The 24,299-nt window shown below is 38.4% G+C and overlaps 2 protein-coding genes across 10 annotated transcripts in view; both read right to left on the bottom strand.

The window, feature by feature from the left end:
- Positions 1-4,270, bottom strand: part of vwa3a (von Willebrand factor A domain containing 3A) — a 48,725-nt gene extending 44,455 nt beyond the window's left edge. For 6 of the 9 annotated variants that reach the window (XM_048189399.1, XM_048189390.1, XM_048189347.1 and 3 more), the window contains exon 1: positions 2,590-4,270. In XM_048189399.1, coding sequence (XP_048045356.1) covers positions 2,590-2,681 — 92 coding nt within the window. In that variant the 5' untranslated portion in view covers positions 2,682-4,270. The remainder of the gene's footprint in view (positions 1-2,589) is intronic. The other 3 variants (XM_048189373.1, XM_048189382.1, XM_048189408.1) reach the window with 2 other exon arrangements.
- Positions 4,271-4,409: 139 nt separating this feature from the next.
- The window catches only part of mosmoa (modulator of smoothened a), a 46,380-nt gene continuing 26,490 nt past the window's right edge, over positions 4,410-24,299 (bottom strand). The window contains exon 3 of the mRNA XM_048189443.1: positions 4,410-7,067. Within this exon, the coding sequence (XP_048045400.1) occupies positions 6,883-7,067 (185 nt within the window). The 3' untranslated portion in view covers positions 4,410-6,882. The remainder of the gene's footprint in view (positions 7,068-24,299) is intronic.

The raw sequence follows: 24,299 nt of genomic DNA, 5'->3' as shown, positions 1-24,299 counted from the left end.
TCAGAGCGGATACTTTTTCTGGACTCCCCTCTGTGGAAGATCCCGATCAGACAAGACCTGCTGTCTCAGCTTCAGGGCAAGATATGGCATCCTCATTCCGAGATTTGGAAGCTGTGGGTATGGCCCATCAAAGGCTGCCAGCTTTAATCTCTAGTCTGCCTGCAGACATCCAGGAGACCATTGCGAGTGCGAGAGCTTTTTCCACAAGAAGGCTGTATTCCTCCAAGTGGAGGGTTTTTGAGTCTTGGTGTCCAGCTCATGATGTGGATCCAGTCAACTGTGGGTTCAGTGCTGGAGCTCCTACAAGAAAAATTTGCTGCAGGGGCAGCTGCAACTACTCTGAGAGTTTATGTCGTAGCTGTTGCTGCTCAAAGGGAGTCAGATGAAATTCCCCTAGACAAACATAGGTTGGTCTCGGCATTTATGCGTGGGGTTCACCGCCTGAAGCCAGCACAACCCCCTGGAATTCCCTCTTGGGATCTGTCAGTCGTCCTGAAGGACTTAATGGAGGCTCCTTTTGAGCCCTTGGAGTCAGCTCCAGAACGGATTCTGACTCTTAAGGTTGGTCTTTTGTTGGCTCTAACTTCTTTAAAGCGAGTGGGGGATTTGCAAGCTCTCTCTGTTAGCAAGGCGTGTATGGACTTCGCCCCTGGTCTAGTTAAGGTAACCTTAAGACCCAGGCCAGGATATGTGCCCAAAGTCTTGTCTACACCATTTCGCTCTCAAGTTATCACCCTTCACTCATTCCATCCTTCTCCTTTCGCCTCTGATGAGGATGAAAAACTTCACTTGCTCTGCCCTGTCCGAGCTCTGAAGTCTTACGTAGATTGCTCTAGCAGTTGGAGAAGAACGATTAAGCTTTTGGTATGTTTTTGTGCTGGCCGCTGCGGGCTTGCCGCATCAAAGCAGATAATTTCTCACTGGGTTACGGAGGCTATTTCGCTGGCATATGAGGTCCGTGGTCTGTCTTCACCATTCAGCATTCAGGCACATTCCACCAGAAGTGTGGCTTCCTCTCAAGCTCTTTTTAGAGGGGCCCTCCTGGCAGGATGTTCCTCCCCGCACACGTTTGTTAAATTTTATAGTTTGGATCTCGATATGGCTCCGGGTTCCCAGGTTCTGTCTGTTTGAACCAGCCATGGTTGCTATCTGGTTTTTCATTGTGCCAGATACGGCAGCACTTTAGCTTGGCGTGTTTGGTATATTGTTCCCATTGCGTCATAGCTACACAGCGTCAAGTGAACCAATGAAAGAGAACATCTGAGGTTACTGGCGTAACCTATGTTCTCTGAATAGGGAAAGAGACGCTGTGTCCACTGCCAAGCTCCTCGCGCTGCCAACAAGTGGCCTTTTTCAGCAGAGAAATCTGAGGAGCAGATGACGCGTTCGTCAGTATAGGATGGCGACGTAAGAGCGTTGGGGCGGCGCCCGCGCCATCAGCCAATGAATTGGCGTGATTCTATACGGGCTTCAGACAATCAGCACACCCAGAGGGTGTTCCCATTGCGTCATAGCTACGCAGCGTCTTGTTCCCTATTCAGAGAACAGGTTACGCCAGTAACCCGAGACGTTTTGCATTGTCCTGCTGAAATACACAAGGCCTTCCCTGAAATAGACGTCCCTGAGATAGAGCTTTAGTTGGCATCTGCAGATGGCACAGCGGATTGTGTTTACCGACAGTGGTTTCTGGAAGTATTCCTGGACCCATTTAGTAATGTCATTGACACAATCATGCTAATGAGTGATGCAGTGTCGTCTGAGGGCCCGAAGACCACGGGCATTCCAATAAAGGTCTCTCGAAGACATCCCTTTTATAGCTAATCATGTTACAGACCTGATATCAGTTACCTTAATTAGTTGCTAGATATTCTCCCAGCTGAATGTTTTCAAAATTTCTTGCTTTTTTCAGCCATTTGTTGCCCCCATGCCAACTTTTTTGAGACCTGTAGCAGGCATCAAATTTGAAATGAGCTAATTTAGTAGATAAAAGTGTAAAATTTCTCAGTTTAAATTTGTTATGTTATCTATGTTTTATTGTGAATAAAATATTGGAAATATTGGAGATTTGAAATTCTTTTAGTTTTCATTTTATTCACATTTAAAAAACGTCCCAACATTTCCGGAATTCGGTTTGTATAAAGTGGGACCCAGGTAAGAACTGCACATTTCATTTGTTTGTGTCTAATGTTACAAAATACTTCTATTTCAAATAAATGCTGTTGTTTTTAACTTTCTGAGCATCAAATCAGCATATTATAATGATTTCTGAAGGATCCTGTGACACTGAAGACTGGAGTAGATTCAGCTTTGATCACAGGAATAAATTACATTTAAAATATAGAAAAGTTATTTTAAATTGTAATTATAGTTCACAATATTACTGTAGTTCTGATAAAATAAATTTAGCCTTATTGAAACGTTCTTTTAAAAACATAAAAAATCAGAAAGAAAGAAGAGTTTCTGAAAGGAAATTCTATTTCTATATCCCTTTATTGTGATATTACCGAGGCAACCACCTAATATGCAGTAACTATGGTATTTTGCAGGAAACATCAGTTATTGAGGTGTTGCAAGGTTATCAATGTTTACCTTCTGTGTTCTGAAGCTCGCGCGTGATCAGCAGCAGCATTAATTATCCTCGCGCAGAAATCAGCAAACGTCCTTGTGCGGTTCAAACTCATCAGTGACTGACAGCTGCGCTGTGTTAGGCGTCTCCATAGCAACCGACTGAGCCATTCAGCTCGAGTGCAGCCAGCGCTCTTGCTGAGCTCACGATCTCACGTTGACATGTATGAAGAAGACACGTTTTCATGACCAGTGCTACTTGCTATTAATTCAAGCATCACTGTTATTATTGCTTAGACTTAGAATACACCTCTACGAGTATTGAACTTCAGCTCTCCGGGTAAAGAACCGGTGTAACGTTACTGTCTGTACACGTAATGCGACAAAACACGAGAATCAGACATTGTTTCCAGATTGGAGGCATGTAAACATTTGAACCTAGCAACTGCATAACAACACTCTGACAACCATCCATATATGTAAATATATGCTGTCTTTAAACAAATAAATACATAAATATTCGTGGACACATGTATGGTCCAAGGTCACAAACCTGTATGCATATTTGTTAATGTTAAACAAGTTATATGAATAAAAAATAATAATGATTAATTTATTGTGGTTTTATTTTAGCATCGAGATGCTAGTAGTTTTCATTAATACTTTGAATGTTTTCATTTTAATTGTAAAGTATTAAAATTTTTTATTTTATCATGTCTATAGATTTACATTTTTTATTTCAGTTTTAGTTATTTTAGAACATTAAACTAGATAAAATGTCAGAATGTTTGTAGTTTACAAAGCTCAAAGTATGAAGAACTAAGGCCATGCAGTCTCTCAGACAGATTTTTATGTTGTTGCTAGGGTGTTACTATGAAGTTGCTAGGCATTTGCTATGGAGCTTTGGGTGGTTGATAGGGTGTTGCTAAGGTGTTCAGTTTTAGTTTTTAAAATCAAGTTAAACTAAATTAAAATATGAGTATATAAGTTGGAGAAAGAGAGTATGTGCTTTTCGTGCACAATAAAATGTAATTTTGTGTCAAAATACATGGAAAAAAATTGTCGTTATTAACCTGTTTATTATATTTATTTTCTTGGTCTGTGTCTTTGTGGGTTTTGGTTCTTTTGCGGTTGTAGGCTGTAGGACCTTTGAAATAACTGAAATCATTTGGCGAAGTGATATGAAACTAATGCGGTCAAGACCTGCTAGAACTACTTTAGGCATGCATTTCCCTGAAAAAAAATTAACGTTCGTCAACCAATCAGATTTGATCATTCAACAGTATAATATATGAGGGATGACACATTTAAAGGCCCTGTTAGTGCCTTCTACTTGAGTTTCCGGTAGATCACTCCATCTCTTCCAAAGCCTGGACCTGCCAACCTACCTGATGTGAGGAAACAGAGCGCCCTTTGAAAATGCATTTACAAGTCTAACATTTAAATCTAACAAATCTATTTTAATTTTGCAAACTTGTAAAAGTTCAAAAAAACATCACAAATCTCATCCATTTGATGGCAGTTTGTAAGAATCATTTTTTTTTTTTACTTAAATGTCACATACTGAAAAAACAGGGACCATCAGCAAACAGAGTCTGCTGTGAGAATCTTCCTCTAGCTCAAAAAGGGTAGCGGGCTGATGTTTTGAATATCGCAAATTTAACTGCTAGTTGCTAGGCAACCATACATCCCATGCTTCCAAAAATTACTCAAAACGCAATTAGCCACAGACCCTTCATGCGTGCAAAGTTTGCTTAATTTTCATCAAAGGAGTAGAAAGTAGAGCAATAGTTACAACTGGATTCTCAATAAAGCAAAGCTCAGCTGAACTCAAGCAGTCGACCTTCCTTCTTTTATGCCTTTTATTGTATACAGTGAGATACTGAAACAAAGAGTAGCAGAGAAAACAGTTGTCTTGCCAGTAACATGAATCTGTTAACAGTAACTGTGCACAAGGACTGCTAACATCCTTTGATAGATAATACTGTTACTCTTACATTTGTTTCCTTCCCTTTTGAAATTATAAATAATACCTTTTCATTACCCTAGATGTCACTGATGTTCATTACCCCTATACTTGTATTCCATTTTATGATGGGTTTCCAAAAATATCCAAAGCAGAAGCAGTCTTTAGCGCGGAGGTGATGTTTTCCACCGCTGTTCTCACAGTTCACATTAATTTAGGTCCCAGTGCGATACGTCGTCTTTTGCCGAAAGCAATTGTACATATCTTGCCTGAATATGCAGGTGGGAATTTTTATTATAAACATTTTTATCAATCCATCAATCCAAGAATTTATGTTCTTACCCCATATATTTACGAGAATCATCTAAAATTTGAATAAATATCTCATCTGTTTGCCATCCCTATTATATGGAAGCTTGTTTCCGCCACTGAATAAAAATTGCGACTTTTTAATCTCATAATTCTTTTTTTCTAACGATTGCGAGTTTCTCTCGCAATTATGACTTTTTTTCTCAGAAATGCGTGATATAAACCTGCAATTGCGAGAAATTAAGTCAGAATTGCGTGATATAAACTCTAAATTGCGAGTTATAAAGTCAGAATAGCAAGTTTCTCGCAATATTGACTTCTCATAATGGTTTATATTTCGCAATTCTGACGACATAACTCGCAATTGCGAGTTTATATCTCGCGTTTCTGAGAAGTTAATTGCGAGATGTACTTGCAATTGTGAGAAAAAAAGTCAGAATTGCAAGTAAAAAGACAATTGCGAGTTTTATCCCACAATTCTGACTTTTTTCTCACAATAAACTTTATATTTCGCAATTCTGACATTATAAATCGTAATTGTGAGTTTATATCAATTCTGAGAAGTCATAATTGTGACATGTAAACTCACAATTGTGAGAAAAAATTCACAATTCACAAACTTCCATACTATAATGAATATGTGTGTTTCCAAGGAAAGTGCAGTCTATCGAAGCATTAATGAAATTAATTTAGTAAAGAACGTAAAGGCGACTGTGAGCATGACCTTCCGTAAATGGATTGAACAGAAAAGCGCATTCAAATAAAACCGAACACACACCAAGAGGAGATTTGATGAAAAAACAAAACATAACTTGTGGGCAAAATGTAACCTTCATATCACACGTCCATCATAAATAAAATACAGTTCTGATTTCGTTCCACGGTACATTTGCTTTCCAAAAACAAAAACAGGGTTGATGTAACAAGCACACATTCTTGAGCTCCTTTTATTCAGTGTCAGATAAATAAATTGCCATGATCGCAGCATTTTAATGAAACGTCCGTGATCAAGGCAGATCATAACTTACAGGGCACACATTTTGTCATGGTGAGGGGAAAAATAATGCTGAATCGCAAAATAATGAGGTAAGGAGTTCGTTTTTTTGTAGTGCTTTACTTACTGAAATGGCTATACCGCACAGTGCTCCTTTCATGCCCTTAGCATTCATACAATGAAAACAGGTTTATGGCACATTAGCAAATCAAACCAAACAAGTAAAGGGCTCTGCAAATCCAGAGATCAAAACAAGAAGAGATGAACAGGTGTGAAGTCAAAAACACATCCGCCTGTGACTTAACCCAACTCGCCCCATACTCAAGCGAGGACAGGCGGGAGTTACTTTTGGTATGATGTCAGATTCAGAGACGCGTTTGTCAATATCTGAGCGTGGTTTAACAGTGAGGCACAGCCTTGCAGGGTCCTGACCGGCAGTCCTGGAGAGCTTGCCTCGTTGTAGTGTGTGAGCAAAACTGTTCTTAATACTGTTCCCTTTTACCGGTTTCCCTCTTTTGTAACAGTGCAGCGTCCTGGCCAGCTCTTGGGGCACTAGAGAGAATGTGGGGAGTCCGATTTGTTGGACCGAGCGCCCGGCCCAACGTGTCTCTGCCCGCATTCTCCACCACTTTCTTGTCCTTCCTCTCCACAAAGGCAGGGGGCATACATGAGTGCGAAGCTTAAACGAACCGAAGATAACACAACTATATTCCATAGTGAAGTAGTACCGGAAGCAGCCACTGTGGATGCACTTGGTCCTTTCCGGATGGGCCTGTGTACTTCAACACCCCCAATCCTTTGGGTTGAAACTCAAAGGTGCAACATAAAGACAGCACAGGTTTAACTAAGCACAGGTTGGGCGAAGGGGAGCATGTGGTCGGACGCACTCGTATGCAGTGTGTGCAGTAATCGTCTTTATTAGTTTTGCAGTTTAATGAGTTTAGTGTTTACCATATAATACCATCCCCTGTCGTCGCCCTTCTCGATGAGTGCCGTTTCTTTCCGTTTCACATTGAACACCCCAGCTGTCCAAGCTGGGACCGTCCCCTCAGCCAGGAAGACAGACTTTTCCCGCAAACAGGAGCCCCACTATTGTGAAGAAGATGGAGAGCACGAACAGTACATAGGAGGAGCCCACCACTGTGTTGTTGGGTAATTTGTATGGTTGTCCCCCTACTTCATTGATGTAGAAGCCTATTGGGAATATGAGGGCGGCCATACAAAACAAGATCACTGTAAAAGAGAAAGAAAGAAAGCAAGTGTTATCAGGGCAATACGTAGAATGTACACACATACAATAACTGTGATGATTAACCCTTTGAGCGGTACGGTCCCACATATGGGATTTTTATTTCAGTGCCCCTGGGCGTACGGTCCCACATATGGGATTTCGAACGTTCAGTGACATCACATAACTGCCAGATTCAAACTGTGCTTTCGCGCCCTGGCTGCGAGACGGACGCGCGCAGCTCTTGTCATATATCACAACTATGCAGTGTTTTCAGCCACATAACGTTTCTTTTAATGTTTCAGACATTTAAATACGCATAAGCACCATTAAAACAATATATTTAGAGTTTATAAAATACACACAGATGTCAGACATCAGTGGAAGGAGCAATAACAATCCATTCAAATACAATTTGCCGACATTTATTCATATCAGACACACATAATGGGCCTTAGCAACTATAAAGTTTACTCTCTTATTCTTCCAGTTCACCAGCCACTTACTTGCTTATATTTCAGGAGAAACGGATGAATTCACCTGCTGTAAATCCGACTGACAGGACTCTGTGAACTGCGGGGCAAACTAAGATGGCGGCGCCCATCTCGCATTATAGATCAAGATAAAGATCATTTATAAAGGCTTTTAAACGACAAAGCACACTCACTTACATATATTTGAGGATCGGAATATCAGATAGTTGATGACATGGTAAGCAAGTTTGTGAATATTTTAAATAAACAAGGAAAAACAAAATAATAGCGATCCATCTGTCATACAGTGTTATTGTGGCTGCGTTCAGCGCTCGTGACAAGCAAGACGCATCGCTATGGAAACATTAAAGGCAAATGTTCTAAAATAACGGTCGCCTTAAAAAAAACTCACTCTGGGGGGACAGTTAGAATATTTTAAACTCACGCTCGAAAGGGTTAAAAAAAAGCTGCAATTACAGGGGAAAAAGTAATTTTGGCCATAGAATAAGGGAAACCGAACTATATATTTAGGAAATATGTCCTTTTTTGACCAACAGGGGGCCCCAAAAACCTCAGGGCGTTTTCACTAGATCACTCTAATCTCTTTTTTTTTTTTTTCCCACTACGAATATAGAGTTACAGCTGGCCACCGTATTCACAACTATTTTATTCCCAGTATAAAATGAAGAGACTTCCTGAGTGTGTTTTGTAATTAGTCTTCAAGTTTCCAAAAGACTCAATCCTTTCATGTTGCTTTGTGTCTCACAAACTGCAAGTATGAGAACATCAAAAATGTTAATTGTGCCTGATTTCACCTTCAGTATCATAAATTGTTATGTTTGTCATTTGCTGATTTATGTGAATCAGTTCAAATTGTCAACTTCAACTGATGTATTATTTCATAACGGCATTTGTTATAAAATATATGAATGATATAATCAAGCCATATCAGAGCAAATGCTTAAATTCTGAATATCATCCGAAAAATATAGAGAAATCCTCCAGTCCAAGATATAGTATCACTTCCTGCATTAAACAGCACATGTATCTGTCAAAGCATGACAAGGCAAGAAAACGCTTATGCTTTTGTTTGAAGCGTTTATAAATATAAACCACTCTCATGTTTCGGACAACTTAGATCATGTACCTTTCCGCAGCAGCTCACTCTGTCCTCTGCCATTTTCCATATGTGTTATGTCCACAGAGGTGTTGTCAAAAGTACCAACTTCGGTACCAAGTTGGACACATCTTATGAGTGTGTGAACACAATGGCCAATCAGAGGTGTTTATAAATTTGCTCATCAGTGCTTAGAATGCTAGGGGCAATGCTGGTATAGTCACATTTTTAAATTTTTTACTGACTTGGTACCAAAGCCTGTACTTTTGACAACCCTAGTCCATAGCAATGGATAATTCACTACTGTAAAGCGACGTGACTGACTGATGGTTTCTGAGCACAGCACATAGACATGACTATAATCAAATTCGTTATCAATTACTTTCATTATCGATAATCGACTTGATCAATTAATTGTTGCAGCCCTACTTTAATAGTAGATTAACAAAAGTCCATTTGATATATTTTGTGAGGTTTGATCTGAAGATTGTCAAAGCCAAATTTTAAGACAAAATATGTAGTAAGACAAGCAAAAAACATTTTCACACAAATCTAGTCAGGCGTAACACCATGTACTAATTAGGTGGCATACAATGAGTTTCCAGCAACAAGCAATTTGTCTCTCCACACTGAATGTGAAACTGCTGTGAGATGTGATGTTGTGACATGAATTTTCACATGAAAATTTGTTCTGTGAGAATTTGAGATCCCTTTCCCAAAATTGGCACCATGAATGAAAAACTAGGGCAGGGTGATAAACCAAAACAAATCATATAAAGATTGTGACAAAATTTATGTTGATCACAATGATAAACTCTGAACATTTTTTACCTGATATGGATTACCCTACCAGTCTATCACACAGCAGAAATAAATGCATCAACAGTCAGTCAGTGTGCAGGGAGCTGGCAAGGGAAACCATAGAGAAAATGAAAATTGTTCAGAAAAAAAAAAAAAAAAAAAAAAAAGGTAATTATATGGAAGTGGATTGGGTTTCTTAAAAAAAAAAAAAAAAAAAAAAAAAAAAAAAAAAAAAAAAAACACAATGAGGCACAGATTAAGGCCCCGTCCACACGAAGCCGGAGCTTACACCAATCTGATCTTTTTTTTCCCCTCGTTCTAAAAAAAAAAAAAATCCCGTCCACATGGTGCCGTATCAAGAAATATCTGCGTCCACATGAAACCAGAGAAACGGCTCAAAATGATGTAGTATACATGCCAGACCATTATGTGGCGCTGCAATTCTGTCACAGAAATGCACTTAAAGCAGCGAAGAAGACTTGGAGCATGCGCATAAACCTTGCGCGCTGAATACAAACTATAGCAAAGCTTTACTGTGTGTTCACACTGCCAGCGGCGAGAGCTTCAAAGTGACAGGAAGTCATTCATTTTCAATGAGAGCCGGCGGCGAGCTCCGGCGAGAGCGTCGAGGAGAGTTGAAATCAAGTCAACTTTATGGTAATGAGCTATGACGCGGTTCGGCGGCAACCAATCGGAATGTAGAGGTCCTCGCTTGAGAGGATTCCCATTGGTTGCCACAACTAGTCATTTACTTTGACCCTCCCGCCGGCGGCAGTTTGAATGAATAGAGTCTGCTATTTCTGCTGGTGTTGCTCTTTTGTGGTGTTAGCGCGTCTGACTAGGGTCGACACGTGGGGTGATGACATCATCGTTTCAGAAAATATACGGACTGCCCCGTCCACACGATAACGCAAAAACGGCGTTTTCAAATGTATCTACTCTGGGACCCCGTTTCAAAAAATAGCAGTTTCACCGTTCGAAAATGCCGGATCCGTGTGGACGAAACGCCTATCCGATAAAAAAAAATTTTGCAGTTTCACAGAAACACGTCTCCGTGTGGACGGCGCCTAAGGGCTGATTCACACAGAACACTTTTTTTTGCGGTTAAAAAAGGGTCGTGGGAAAAACAAAACAAAATGCAAGCTCTTGAGATGCATTTTTTTAAAAGTTGAACTTTTTTTTTTTTTGAAGTCGGGAGTCACGTGATGCGCGCGAGGTAGTTAGACGTTACCATGAGAGCTCTCTAGAAATCGTTTAATATCTTTTTGATACAAACACTGAAACGTTCCCCAATAGTTTTTAAAGTCTGTCTGGTACTTGTGAGCAACCGGGAATGATGGAGCGTCGACCGAAACCAAGGAAAGATGAACATAGAACCGCCGAAACTGAGAGAAAGTCTCCGCAAAATGGCGCCGAGGGTAACGTCTCTGAGGGGGAAAGTTCAGCGGGGGTTATCGCCGCCGCGCTGAAAGAGTTTCGCGAGATCATTGGGAGTGTTAAGCAGGAGCTGATCTCTCAAATGTCAGACCTTCGCAACTCCATTCAGGGATCAATTGACACCTTGACCGTGTCAGTTTCATCTATGCAAGGCCGGATCTCTGTGGCTGAACAAAGGATAAGCGATGTGGAAGACACAGTTTCGGGAAATGAGAAGTCCCTCAGTCTCCTAAAAAAAGACAACGAGGTTCTCAGAAATAAGTTGGAATATATGGAAAATTACAACAGACGAAATAATATCCGCCTGATTGGATTGAGTGAAGGAGTTGAAGGTCGTGACACGGTCGAATTCTTTAAGACATGGCTACCGAGAGTTTTGGGAGAAGAAAACTTTGGCGCTCCACTTGACATCGAACGCGCCCACCGCATTCCGGCGGCGCGAATCTCGGGGAGGGCCCCACGGCCCATCCTAATTCGACTTCTGAAATTCCAGGACCGCGAAAGTATCCTACGTATCGCCCGAGATAAAGCTCCAATTTCCGTTGATGGGAAGAGAGTAAGTTTCTTTCCGGATTTCTCATCGGACGTGATAACCCGGAGAAGAGGAATGATCCCAGCGCTCAAGGCTTTAAAGGAGAAGAATGTCAATTGTCATCTCGTTTATCCCGCTCGCATTCGAATCCTTACGGAGGATGGTGGAACACGGTTTTGTCACACGCCGGACGAAGCATTCAAGTTTCTGTCGGAACATGCCTGAGAAGTTTGCTGGACGTGGCGGAGTCCGGTGCACTCCGGGACGGACGGATGGGGTTCATACCCCAAGTTGATTTGTTAGATCTGGTTGGGTGAGTGACTTGTCGGCCTGATACTTTGGGAACTCTCTGGTCGCTCGGGATTTTATTTGAATTGGTATTTTGGTTTATTTTCCCCTCCTCATTTAAGGGGTTGCAGAGGGTGTCCGCATTATAATAATAATAATAATTATTATTATTATTATTGTTGTTATTATCTTTTCTATCACTTCAATTTTTTGTTGTGGGACTTCATCGGTTTACGGGCGGACTATTAGTTTTGGATTTGAATTTAAACGTTTGGGGATTTATTCTTAATAATTACTGTTGCATCAGTGTGTTTATATGTATAAAGAGAGCTCGTGGTTAGCCTTTCATTTTTTCTTTGGAAAGAAGCACGAGCTAATCGTTTCTCAACGGATTTCTTTTTTCTCTCTCTCTGCTGCTGTATAGTTCTGGTTCAGCAGCTATGTTAGAATTTCTCTGTTTATACATGTTTTCCTTTATTTTGATTATTTTGTTTTCTGAAAGATACATGTTAACATTTCAAATCGGTGGTTATGAGGGCATTTTATATGATGTTTTGGATGTTATAGATATTAGATGATAAAGCCTTTGAAATTTGTGACATTTAATATAAAGGGCCTACATAGTCCAGTTAAAAGAAAAAGAGTCTATATGTATCTTAAGAAATTGGGGGCAGAAATAGTTTTCCTGCAGGAAACACATTTAACAGACTTGGAGCATAAAAAATTAAAAAGGGATTGGGTAGGCCAAGTGTTTGCATCCTCGTTTAATTCTAAGTCAAGGGGAACGGCTATACTGATAAATAAAAATATCCCTTTTACTGTTACAAAATCGGTATTCGACCCCTCAGGAAGATATGTAATGATACAGGGGCATATGTACTCTGAACAGTGGACAATGTTAAATATATATGCTCCAAACATTGATGATCACGTATTTATACAAAATGTTTTTCTTCAAATCGCTCAGTCATCAGGCTCACTTTTGGTAGGTGGAGACTTTAATTTTTGTTTGGACAATGTACTTGATAGATCTTCATCTAAACCTTTACCTCTTTCTAAAGCAGCTAAATCCACCACTGCTTTTATGAAAGATTTAAATCTAACAGATGTTTGGAGACAGGAACATCCACAAGATAGAGATTATTCTTTTTATTCACATCCTCATGATACACACACCCGTATCGATTATTTTTTGTTATCCACCCAACTTTTATATCGTGTACTAGATGTTGAATACCTCCCTCGTTTATTGAGCGACCATTCTCCCCTTGTAATGTCATTGGCTATCCCAGAGAAAATAAGACAGACTTATAGGTGGAGACTAAATCCTATTCTTCTTAAACAATCTGATTTCCACAAATTTATTAGAGAACAAATCGATATTTTTACTTCTACAAACAAACCTTCCTGCTCCAATAGCTTTATATTATGGGATACCTTAAAGGCTTATCTTAGGGGTCAATGTATTGCATATACTAAGGGGTTAACAAAAAGAAAAATTTCCAAATTGAATGAGCTAGAATCTGAAATCTCAGCACTTGAAAAAATATATCATAAAGATCAGAATAAGGTGGTTTATCGGGAATTGCTCAGCAAAAAAATTGAATATAATAAATTGAACACCTACCAGGCAGAGAGAGCTATTATTAATTCTAATCAGCGTTATTATGAGCTTGGCGAGAAAGCGCACAAAGTCTTGGCCTGGCAATTAAAACGAGATGAACAGAAACGAACGATAAACGCAATAGATGCTGGTAATGCAGAAACATACAACCCTGTAGAGATTAATGATGCATTTAAGCGCTATTATACAGAGTTATATACTTCTCAGGCTAGTATAGATCATTCCCAAATGGATTCTTTCCTATCCTCAGTTCACTTACCATGTCTTTCGGAGGAGGATAGGTTTAGTCTGGATCAACCTTTCTCTGCCTCTGAGTTGATTGAAGCTATTCGTCTATTGCCTAATAATAAGTCTCCGGGTGAGGATGGCTTCCCATCTGAATTTTATAAAGAATTTAAAGATTTGTTGGTACCCTATTTGATCGAAGTGCTTGAACAGTCAAGGACGGACAAATGTTTTCCAGACTCCTTCTCCAATGCAATAATTTCTGTATTATATAAGAAAGGTAAAGATCCACTGAAATGCGCCTCCTATAGGCCAATTTCACTTCTTAATGTGGATTATAAATTAGTTACAAAAATGATAACCAAGAGATTAGAAACTCGTCTTCCACTGTTGATAAACCCAGATCAAACTGGTTTTATAATTGAAAGACTATCAGCAAATAATCTGAGGAGATTTTTCAATGTCATCCATATTGCTAAAGAAAAGCGCGTACAGGGAGTAGCTGTTTCCCTCGATGCCGAAAAGGCTTTTGATCGAGTAGAATGGTCGTATCTTTTTGAAGTGCTGAAAAAATTTGGATTTGGAGATGCATATATTGACTTAATTAAGTCACTTTATAAATCTCCCAAAGCAAAAATTGTTACTAATGGAATTATTTCGGATGCATTCCCCTTATATAGAGGATGCAGACAAGGTTGTCCCCTAAGCCCAGCTCTCTTTGTGCTGGCTATCGAACCCTTAGCCGAGGCTATAAGATGTAACCCTGATATAAAAGGCTTTGAAATCGGCCCTGAAATACATAAAATATCATTGTTTGCTGATGATATTCTTTTATTTCTTACTAACCCCATAGATTCTTTATCTAATTTACAGAATGTGTTACAATTATATAGTACTTTCTCTGGATATAAAGTTAATATCGACAAAAGTGTTATTTTGCCATTATCAGGGTTTGATTTTACTGCACTAGATAGTTTTTCCTTCAAATGCTCACCTACTGGTATTAAATATTTGGGTATACAGGTGGATGGCAATTTAAAGAATCTTTATAGTCTTAATTTGGCTAGTCTTTTAGAGAAGGTTGGTAGAGATTTAACAAATTGGATGGATCTACCACTCACATTGCTTGGAAGAATAAATGCAGTCAAAATGAATGTTTTGCCCAAATTTGTATACATGTTTCAATCTCTTCCTATATTAATTCCTAATTCTTTTTTCACTTCTCTTAATGGGTTAATAAGATCATTTATTTGGCACCGTAAAACCCCTAGGGTCAGTCTTGATAAACTGGCTTTAGATTATAATCAAGGAGGATTGAGATTTCCCAATTTTAAATTGTATTATTGGGCAGCCCAATCTAGGTATCTGGCCCAGATGTTTGCCGTTACCCCCTTTCCCTCCTGGCTTTCTATAGAGAATTCTGAAATAAAAGAAGAGATCCCTGCCAATATTTTATATACATGGGATGACAAATTGATCAAAAGTAAAACGAATAACCCCATGATTATTCATTCAGTTCGGACCTGGTATAAACTGAGATTGATGATGGGACAGGATAATTTTCTTTCCCCTAAGACACCTTTATGGGGAAACAGATTGCTACCTATGTGCTACCAAAACAAAAATTTTAAGATATGGGCAAATAAGGGAATTACACATTTGGAGCATTGTTTCGATAAAGGAGTTTTAATGTCGTTTGAACAGTTAAAAAATAAGTATAATTTGAGTAATAAAGAATTCTTTAGTTATCTACAACTACGTGATTGTTTAAGGGTCAAAGTTAAAACCTTTCCTAAGATACCTGATTTGACATGTATTGAACAAATCTGCTATTCAGATAAACCACTATATAAAACCATCTCTAGAACTTACGAAGCCCTGATTTCAAATCAATCTTTAGATGACCCTGACAAATCCAGAGGTAGATGGGAGCAGGATCTGGGGGTAAGAATTGATGGGGACCTGTGGGGTCAACTGTGTAAAGATGGGGTCACCTCAACCTTGAATTCTAGGTATAGACTAATTCAATTTAATTTTTTACACCAGCTTTACTACACTCCATCTAGATTACATAAATTTAATAACAGTATTTCACCCCTTTGCTTCAGATGTGGTACAGAAGAAGGAACATTTTTGCATTCTACCTGGTTGTGTCCTAAAGTGAAGGTGTTTTGGGCGAAAGTATGTGAAAGTATATCACGGATTCATGGAATTGATTTTCCAGTGGATCCTGAGGTGTGTTTATTAGGTAATTTTACCAACTCTGACCTCCGAAATAGACAAGCTATTAAACTTACAGAAATTTTGTTAATAATAGCCAAAAAATGTATAGCTTTGAAATGGAAAGCAGACTATGATGTGCCAATTGGACTGTGGTTGTCAGAGGTTTGCAGCTGTGTACCTTTAGAGAAGATTACATATTCAGTGAGGGGCAGGGGTGATGTATTTTATAAAATTTGGAATCCCTTTTTGAATTATATAAATACAGTGCCACATGACTTGATTTGATAATTGTTGTTTTTCTAACTGTTTTACATGTATCTTTTTTCTTTTTTTTTTTCTTTTTTGTGTGTAATTTACTGTTTATTTTTGGTTTATTTTTCTCTTTTGTGTTTTGTCAGATGTTTGTTGTTTGTTATATTTGAAAAAAGCAAAATAAAATTTTCAAAAAAAAAAAAAAAAAGTTGAACTTTTTAACTTGAGTGTCGCATTTTTAGAAAGCAGCGTCACGTGAGATACTCTACAAAAGATATGATCGCAACGGTCAAACACATCCTTTTAGAGTGTTTACATAGAAAAAGAATGGGAAATGGAAAATGTCTTCTGTGTGAAACGGGCCAAATGGTGTGCAAAATCTATCATCAGTCGGTTCCAACCAAGATGGGAAATGCAACAAACCTTTCCATCCCAGCGACAACATTAGTTAATATTTCTGAACTTTATTTTATCTAAAAGAGAACTTTTTGTATAGGTTGTACCTCTTCAAATATGAGATGTTTGCCACTATTTTAATAAGTGACAAGGCAACCTAACTTCTGTTGTTTTAAGGCAGAAAAAGCATGTTTGCACAGTTAAGTTTACGTTATGTTATTCTATTTTTTGTTAAACTATATTCTAAAATTTAATTAACGAGCCCTCTGATTTCTCTAGGCTTCAGTCATTGTCAGGATCGTCTTCAAGCTGGCAGCATTATCAAATTATACATTGTGATAAATCTCAATATCGAGCAATAATAAACCTGCACCAAACTCGTTACCATATAGTTGCTCGACCCATAATTGTAATTGCAGAAAAGAAAGAAAAAAAAAAACATGTTGACAACAGCAAAGCCCTGGAATGCCTATTCCCAATCATCAACCCATCAGACCTCTGGCCTGTCACGTTTAAAACAGACCTCCTCCCTGACCAGAGTGATGACACTCAGCATGGGTTCATGTTAGCCTGGCAGAAAGGCTTTTAGTGAGATAAAAACAGACACTGCTAATAGATGCCTGAGTGCAGCCTCGGCTCAATCTTGGTGCCCATAAGCAAGATAATAGCATCTTTCAGCAGAATGCTGCGCTGCAATTAAACACGATGGCCTTGAGAGAAGTGCACTGATCTGACTGAGGCTGTGGTGTCAGCATTAAGCTTCTGCCTTTGAACATTTATTGCATAAACCACTTTAGTCGGTCTTGGCTCTTAGATGCACACAAAGGAGTGGGTTAAGGAGATGAATGGTAACTAGGCTGTGGACAAAAGGTCATGCCCTCAGCGCAGAGTAAAAAAAAAACACTTCCTGCTGTGGTAAATGCCACACTACCACTCAGTTCATGCTGTTAAAAAAAGAATAACATGTTCCATGAAAAGAGGTGAGGCGCTTTTTTGAGCACAATGAAGAAAAACTAATTGAATGGATAGAGCGGAAATAGAAACAGGCTTCAGCCCTGACACATTTATGTTGCTAGCAGACCTGTAGGAGAGTCTATTTCTGTGGGATGGATTGACGGATACAGAAATGCATTTGGAAACCTACAATCTAGTGCTTCAAAGCTTAAAGGATTAGTTCACTTTCAAATAAAATTTTCCTGATAATTTACTCACCCCCATTTCATCCAAGATGTTAATGTCTTTCTTTCTTCAGTCGAAAAGAAACGAAGGTTTTTGATGAAAACATTCCAGGATTTTTCTCCTTATAGTGGACTTCAATGGCCTCAAGATGGTTGAAGGTCAAAATTACAGTTTCAGTGCAGCTTCAAAGGGCTTTAAATGATACCAGACGAGGAATAAGGGTCTTATCTAGCGAAATGATCAGTAATTTTCGAGAAAAAAAAAAAAAAAAAAAAAAAAAAATCAACCGTATATGCTTTATATAAACAAATGATCACCTTGCATGTGCTTCTGCTTTCTGTATTCTTCAAAAAGCTTATGCTGTATGTCCTACGCCTTCCCCATTCAACTTGCGTAAAAAAAACGGAACTGGTGCCACGTTCGTTCCGTAAGTAGAAGGCGTAGGACATACAGCGCAAGCGTTTTGAAGAATACGGAAAGCGGAAACACTTGGAAGGTGAGCATTTGTTTATATAAAGCATATACGGTTGTATTTAGTTTTTTCGAAAATGACAGATTGTTTCTTTAGATAAGACCCTTATTCCTCGTCTGGTATTGTTTAAAGCCTTTGAAGCTGCAGTGAAACTGTAATTTTGACCTTCAACCATTTGGTGCCCATTGAAGTCCATTATAAGGAGAAAAATCCTGGAATGTTTTCATCAAAAACCTTAATTTATTTTCGACTGAAGAAAGAAAGACATGAACATCTTGGATGACATGGGGGTGAGTAAATCAGGAAATCAGGAAAATTGTATTTGAAAGTAAACTAATCCTTTAATGATTCATCATATATTCTCAGTTGGTTTTGAGCTATACTGTATACAATTTACTCATTCATGAAACAAAGAAACTTTTGGAAGGGATGCGCACAAAAAATTTACCCAACACTCATAGCTGAACATTTATTTACATTATAGCCAATAACTGATAAGTAACTCGAACAATTTTGCCTGTTTAACAACCCAAGTTGGGTTGAAAATGGACAAACCTAGCAGTTTGGTTAAATGTTTGCCCAATGTGCTGGGTAGTTTTATTTAACCCAACTATTGTTTAAAAATTACTATATGGCTGGCTTAAAATGAACCTAAAATAGGTTGGTAATTAAAAAATTCAGACTAATAATTACCAGAGGCAACAGTAAAAATCAAAAGTTGAACATTTATCAATAAGAAATTTAATGTTTATCGTTTAATTGTTATTCATTAAATTTCCAACATACTTTGGGTTGATTTTAAGTAAGCAATACAATAATTTTTATATAATAGTTGGGATTTAATAAAACTGCCCAGCACACTGGGCAAACATTTAACCCAACCAGTGTGTTGGTCCATTTTCAACCCAACTTGGGTTGTTTTTAACCCAGAATTTATTAGAGTATACATCAACAACCTCAAAGCATGGTATTTTTTTTTTTCCACACCGAGTTATGAACGCCGACTCTGTTTTACTTTCTTTTTATTTAATGTTGTCCAGCAGTGCATTCTGGTTAGGCCACAAGTCTGAGCAGCTAATGTTTACGTCTGTCCCCGCTGACGCACCATATGCTGAAGCCAACGCAAGCCAGAGCCACAGCTGCGGACATGACACCAGACGCTGAGCCGTGAGCGTAACCTGGTCAAGCTGGGCGTGGTGCGAAGGGACACAGGGGGCTTGTGTTCGTCACACAAAGCTGCTCTTTCAGGTTCGGATGGCTTGAGGCCAGTGGCAGCTTTAGCCCAGACACCTGTGTTAACCCCACCTGGGGCCCAAACGCTCATGCAATGAGCTTTAAATGGATTATATGCAGGCCCAAAATCAATGTGAATGTACATCAGATCTAAAAACAAGCTGTTAAAATATTTGCAGGTTATTTTTGCCATGCAGATTTGCAAGTTCCAATTGACCCTTCGTCAAGTTTGACTGACAGAATCCGCCGTTTTTTAAACAAACCAGACAGGAGAGTTAGTAGATTAATGTTGGTGGACTTGATCTTAAAAAATGGTGTATTGAAATCTTTCTGCGGTTGAAGCAACATACTTTCTGATTGTAATGTTCATTCATGTTTATTTAGTGCAATAACTAGGAAGAGATGATCAGTTTGTGTCGCTTCAACTGAGGCGCTACTGCGATCTATCACGACACATTAAAGAGCCACAAAATGGTATTGTTTGAATTTTTTTTTTTTTTTTAAAAAAGGACAAAATTTGCTAACTAAGACTTTGTTTCATACCAAAAGTAACAACCTCTGTCTTGTCAGTCGGCACATTGTCAGTGTCCTCTTTGCTCCGTGATGTACATTTCATTGTGTGAGAAAGATGTGTGGTGTGAGAGTGGCATGGCTTGTCGGAGCACCATCACAAGTACTGAATGAGTCGGGAAAAATAGCAAGGAGGCATTTTTAATATGGAGACATTATGAATAAACTAGTGTTTTCTGAGTCAGTGTCGGCTTCTAAGATGTTTTATACCTCACCATCTCTGAAGTATAGTGAACGCTCCTATAGAGAGAAATGCAGCTTTCATATGGATTACATAAGCAGAGAGTGCTTGTTTTTATTTTAATTGGTTCGTTTAAAAGTAGACGTTTCTTTCTATAGATATATTTCACATCTGCGAGGCAAGTAGTTTCGGTTAATTTTTTGACACGCTTCAGTTCACAGAGACCAAGATGGCAGAAAGCACATCCTGTGCGTTTTCTTTAATTTACAAAATTATGATGTTTTGTTGTTATTGTGAGTTTACACAAAAGTAGACCAAGTTTCAAATGATGTGTTACTCTTCTCTGTATGACCAAAAATTGAGTATTTTAAGATTCAGAACAGTCTCTACTGTTGCAAGTGATCGCGCCAGCGCCTTCATGTCTTGCAGTAAGCAGGCTATACTTTAGCTTCCGGAGTCCACACAAATACTTGGATATGTGCCTAATAATAGCGCACAATGTATCTAGGTTAACATTAGTTTGAGCAGCCATGTAATGTTGCTACTAGGGACGTGACAGTGAGAAAATTTTCCCAACGGTTAATTGACATGTGACAACACTGGTAATACCGGTGTCACATATCCCGTCAAAAAACGTGTGGAAAATGCGGCCACGCCACTTTCTCCTTGTTTCCAAAGCGTTTGCACTCCTGTGGCGTCTGTGGTTGCTATGCAACCATGAACTGCGCTCTCCGCGATTAGAAATGTTTTTGACATGAAAAATAAAAACCCGCCCTGTACAGCTATGATCAGCTGTTCGGCTGAGCTTCCGATGTTTTGTTACGGGAAGGCCGACTTTCACTTTCAAATTAACGCCAATTGCTTGAATGATGGGTTACTCTTACTGAAAAACACTCGACAAAACGTACATTTTGGCATAATTTGTGTGAGTTATGGTTCGTTAAGAGCAGAAGAGAACTCGATACTGGCGCGCACGCATTGTGTGTGTCACATAGGCAGGACATTCACAGACAGCACACTCTCTTTTGCCTTGTCGTGCTTGAATGGTTTAAAAGCATTAGCATGAATAATAGCTTGATCATATAACGCAGAAAAAGGATACTGCGTTAATTGCATTAATTGCAAGTATTTTTAATGCATTAAAGTGGGAAAAAAAAGGCCTCGGTGCCGCGGTGGGCAAGTGATGAAACCGGTGTTGCGACTGAACACCGGTAACACCAACTACCGTAGCAAGCCTAGTTGCTACTATACATTTCAAATGATAAGCCACATTTGAGGTCGATGGATGATAGGGCGAAAGTTTGGATTTCCTGCCAAACAAACTGTAATTACCACAATGATTTTCACACTTTCTGTGGCGTTTTTTCTTTCGTGACTAACCGATTAAAAACATTTTGGTTGACTAAGCCCTTTTCTCATCTAATAGTGGACAAACATTTAATCCACTATATTTAAAACATTTTTAAACACTGAAATGATTAGTTTTGTCATCATCACAACTGTGATTACAGGTGAGATTTTACTACTTCGTTTTGAACAGAAATGTCAATTGTTTTGCCATGTCCATGGGTGCTGCTGATGTGAAAACTGGCAATTTTGAAATTTGTGTTTCATCTTTCCTTGTCTAATTGAAATGTTTAAAAAAAAAAAAAAACATGGCTGGTAATATTGGAAATATGTCCTCAATATCACTCCACATCCTGTTAAGTCTTTACATCCCTTTAAAATACCAACAGTCAGTTCCTTCTTTCAGGAAGTGACATTATTTTTTAGTGGGAACTGATGATTTGTCATGTTTTGTAGTATAAGTTGGTTTGTCTCACTTAAAAATAATCAATACAAGTACAGCATTTTAAACATTGATGTTTTCCCTACATTGAGGAAAAAAAAAAAAAAAAAAAAAAAACAGAAAAGAAAAGAATTACTGGAGAGTTTAACCATTAGGACCTTTAAGAAATATTTGTGTTTTGTGGCATAGCAATCCTGCACTATTTTGCTAAATTGTCGGTCTTCAAATGTAACCCTGATGGAGCAGGTCATGATCCCAGCCTGCGGAGGTGTTCTAGTTAAGGAGCTGTTGCTCTTTTAAACGCCGTAACTACCGCCCACACACAGCGATAGAAAAAGACAAGTGAGTCACTGAGGTTCAGAGACGGTAAGCGGAACCTGGACAATTGGGACTATTTCTTTCCTGTTACCACGACAACCATGCCACTACGTATGCGATTCTCAGCAAAATGACTTCTCCGTTCAACAGCATTTCTCTGCATGCACTGCCAATGCCACCCATTAGACAACAGTAAAAAGACCATTTCATAATCACACTTTACTTGGCTATTGTGACACAATAGAGAGCTGATTTTGGGCTTTTGATTACACAACAGAGAGGACAGACATAATCAGGAGCTAATCTGAAGTATTTTGCCAAATCAGAAATAGCTTTTGTATAATACACTCACTCTACACAATACCTCAAATCCTGGGGCTTGTTCAGGAGAGGTATGCTGTTACTTCTAACTTCCTGTCTGCTTTCTGCCTCGGCTCAGATGGCTTGTGTTTTATAATCTGGCGGGCAATTAAATGGTGATCAAAATTTTATAGAATTGGACTAAAGGAGCAACCTGAGCCATATCCCGAACATCATGAGACGAGACTTGGGGTGGGAACTTTTGAACAATAGTGTGCATTAGTGCCCGCCCACTTTTTCAGTGGCATTGCGCTGGTTCCGGCAATATTATTTCCTTTAATTTTTCCCGTAGGAATGTTAAAGTATTTGTGTTAACATTGTTATAAGCCATACACCAAGGCAACCAGCTATGAGGTAAACCACAACATTATAAACTTTTATTTTGAAACAAATGTATTTGAATACTCTGTAATACTCTGAAGACTGTGAACTTTACTGATGGAAGGAACTACAATCCCCTGAATCCCCTCAAATTACATAACTGAATTAAACACATTGGTCAATTCATTTAAAGTTGTTGATCATAGCTTTAGAAACAATATCTTTTAAAGTTTATTGTAAAATATGCATATGAGTGATTCTAAAATTGGAGATACATTTTGCATTTCAAAACGTTAAAGAAAAAAAAACTTAAACAGAAATTCTTTCCAATATCTTATTGAAAATAATTCAGTGTTTGCCAAACAAGTTATTTATTATTATTATTATTTTTTTTTTTAACGAACAAACATTTTTTTATAGTATTGTTTGTCAATTTTGTTGCTGTCAATTCTGTTACATACTGTCATTGTTACTCTACCTTGGTAACAGCGTTTGACGGTAACAGAATTGACAATTTTAGACGGTTTAGCCAAAAACTCCACTTGCTAGCATAAATGCTAAGAGCACATGGCACTAATGAAATCATGATTAAAAGACTTCTAAACAACCCACTGTGTGATCAGTTATAAATTATGTTTTCCTTTTGATATTGTGGTAACAGTACATTTTACAAAACTCTTCGTGTAATAACTTTTTAGATTAAATTTTTCTCAGAGGGAGCACACATACCTTTCAGTGCTGCTTCATACCTAGTCAGTGAGGGAAAGTGACATCATTTCCTGTATCGTACATAGCTGTAGGAGATTCCACCAGTTTGAAGGCATAGTATGGTACGGTAACAGAATTGACGCAAGATTTATGGACATTTTTATAAAAGTCATTTTTAAACAATTTAATGTTGTGGAATTAGGAAGACGACTATTTAGGGCTTTTATAAATAAAATAGATGAAATATTACGAAAAGAAAATTCAAATAAAATATGATGGAAAAATACACTGACTAACTCGGACAACAAGAAATCATGATTTTCAACTATATAAGACACTTTTTACACAAAATATTATATCGTTATGGCCTGTAACATCTTGTGATCCATGACAATGAGTAACAAATTATTAGAATAATTAAAAATATAACCACTTGAAAAAAGCAGAAAACTTTGGACACTAAATGTACCTGCAATTGTAGAATTGTAGAACCCAGCATAGACTCACTCTGTTACATAATTTGCAGTGCATCATGGGAGTGGGCAGAGATAAAGAGCTCTTTTGGTGCAACTTGGCCGCTGTGACTGGAATTGTCTGTACAGTATCATGGGTAATTTTATGGTAATTTATGGTTTTTCATCATTAATTCATTGTTAAACTACTTTAAAAAATAAATTGAAATAATGTGAATGGATGACTTCAACAAAAGCATATACCATCGATTAATAACCTCAAAAC

The sequence above is a fragment of the Megalobrama amblycephala genome, linkage group LG1 (assembly GCF_018812025.1).
Source record: "Megalobrama amblycephala isolate DHTTF-2021 linkage group LG1, ASM1881202v1, whole genome shotgun sequence".
Taxonomy (NCBI): Eukaryota; Metazoa; Chordata; class Actinopteri; order Cypriniformes; family Xenocyprididae; genus Megalobrama; species Megalobrama amblycephala.
This window is presented reverse-complemented; position numbering and strand designations above follow the sequence as displayed.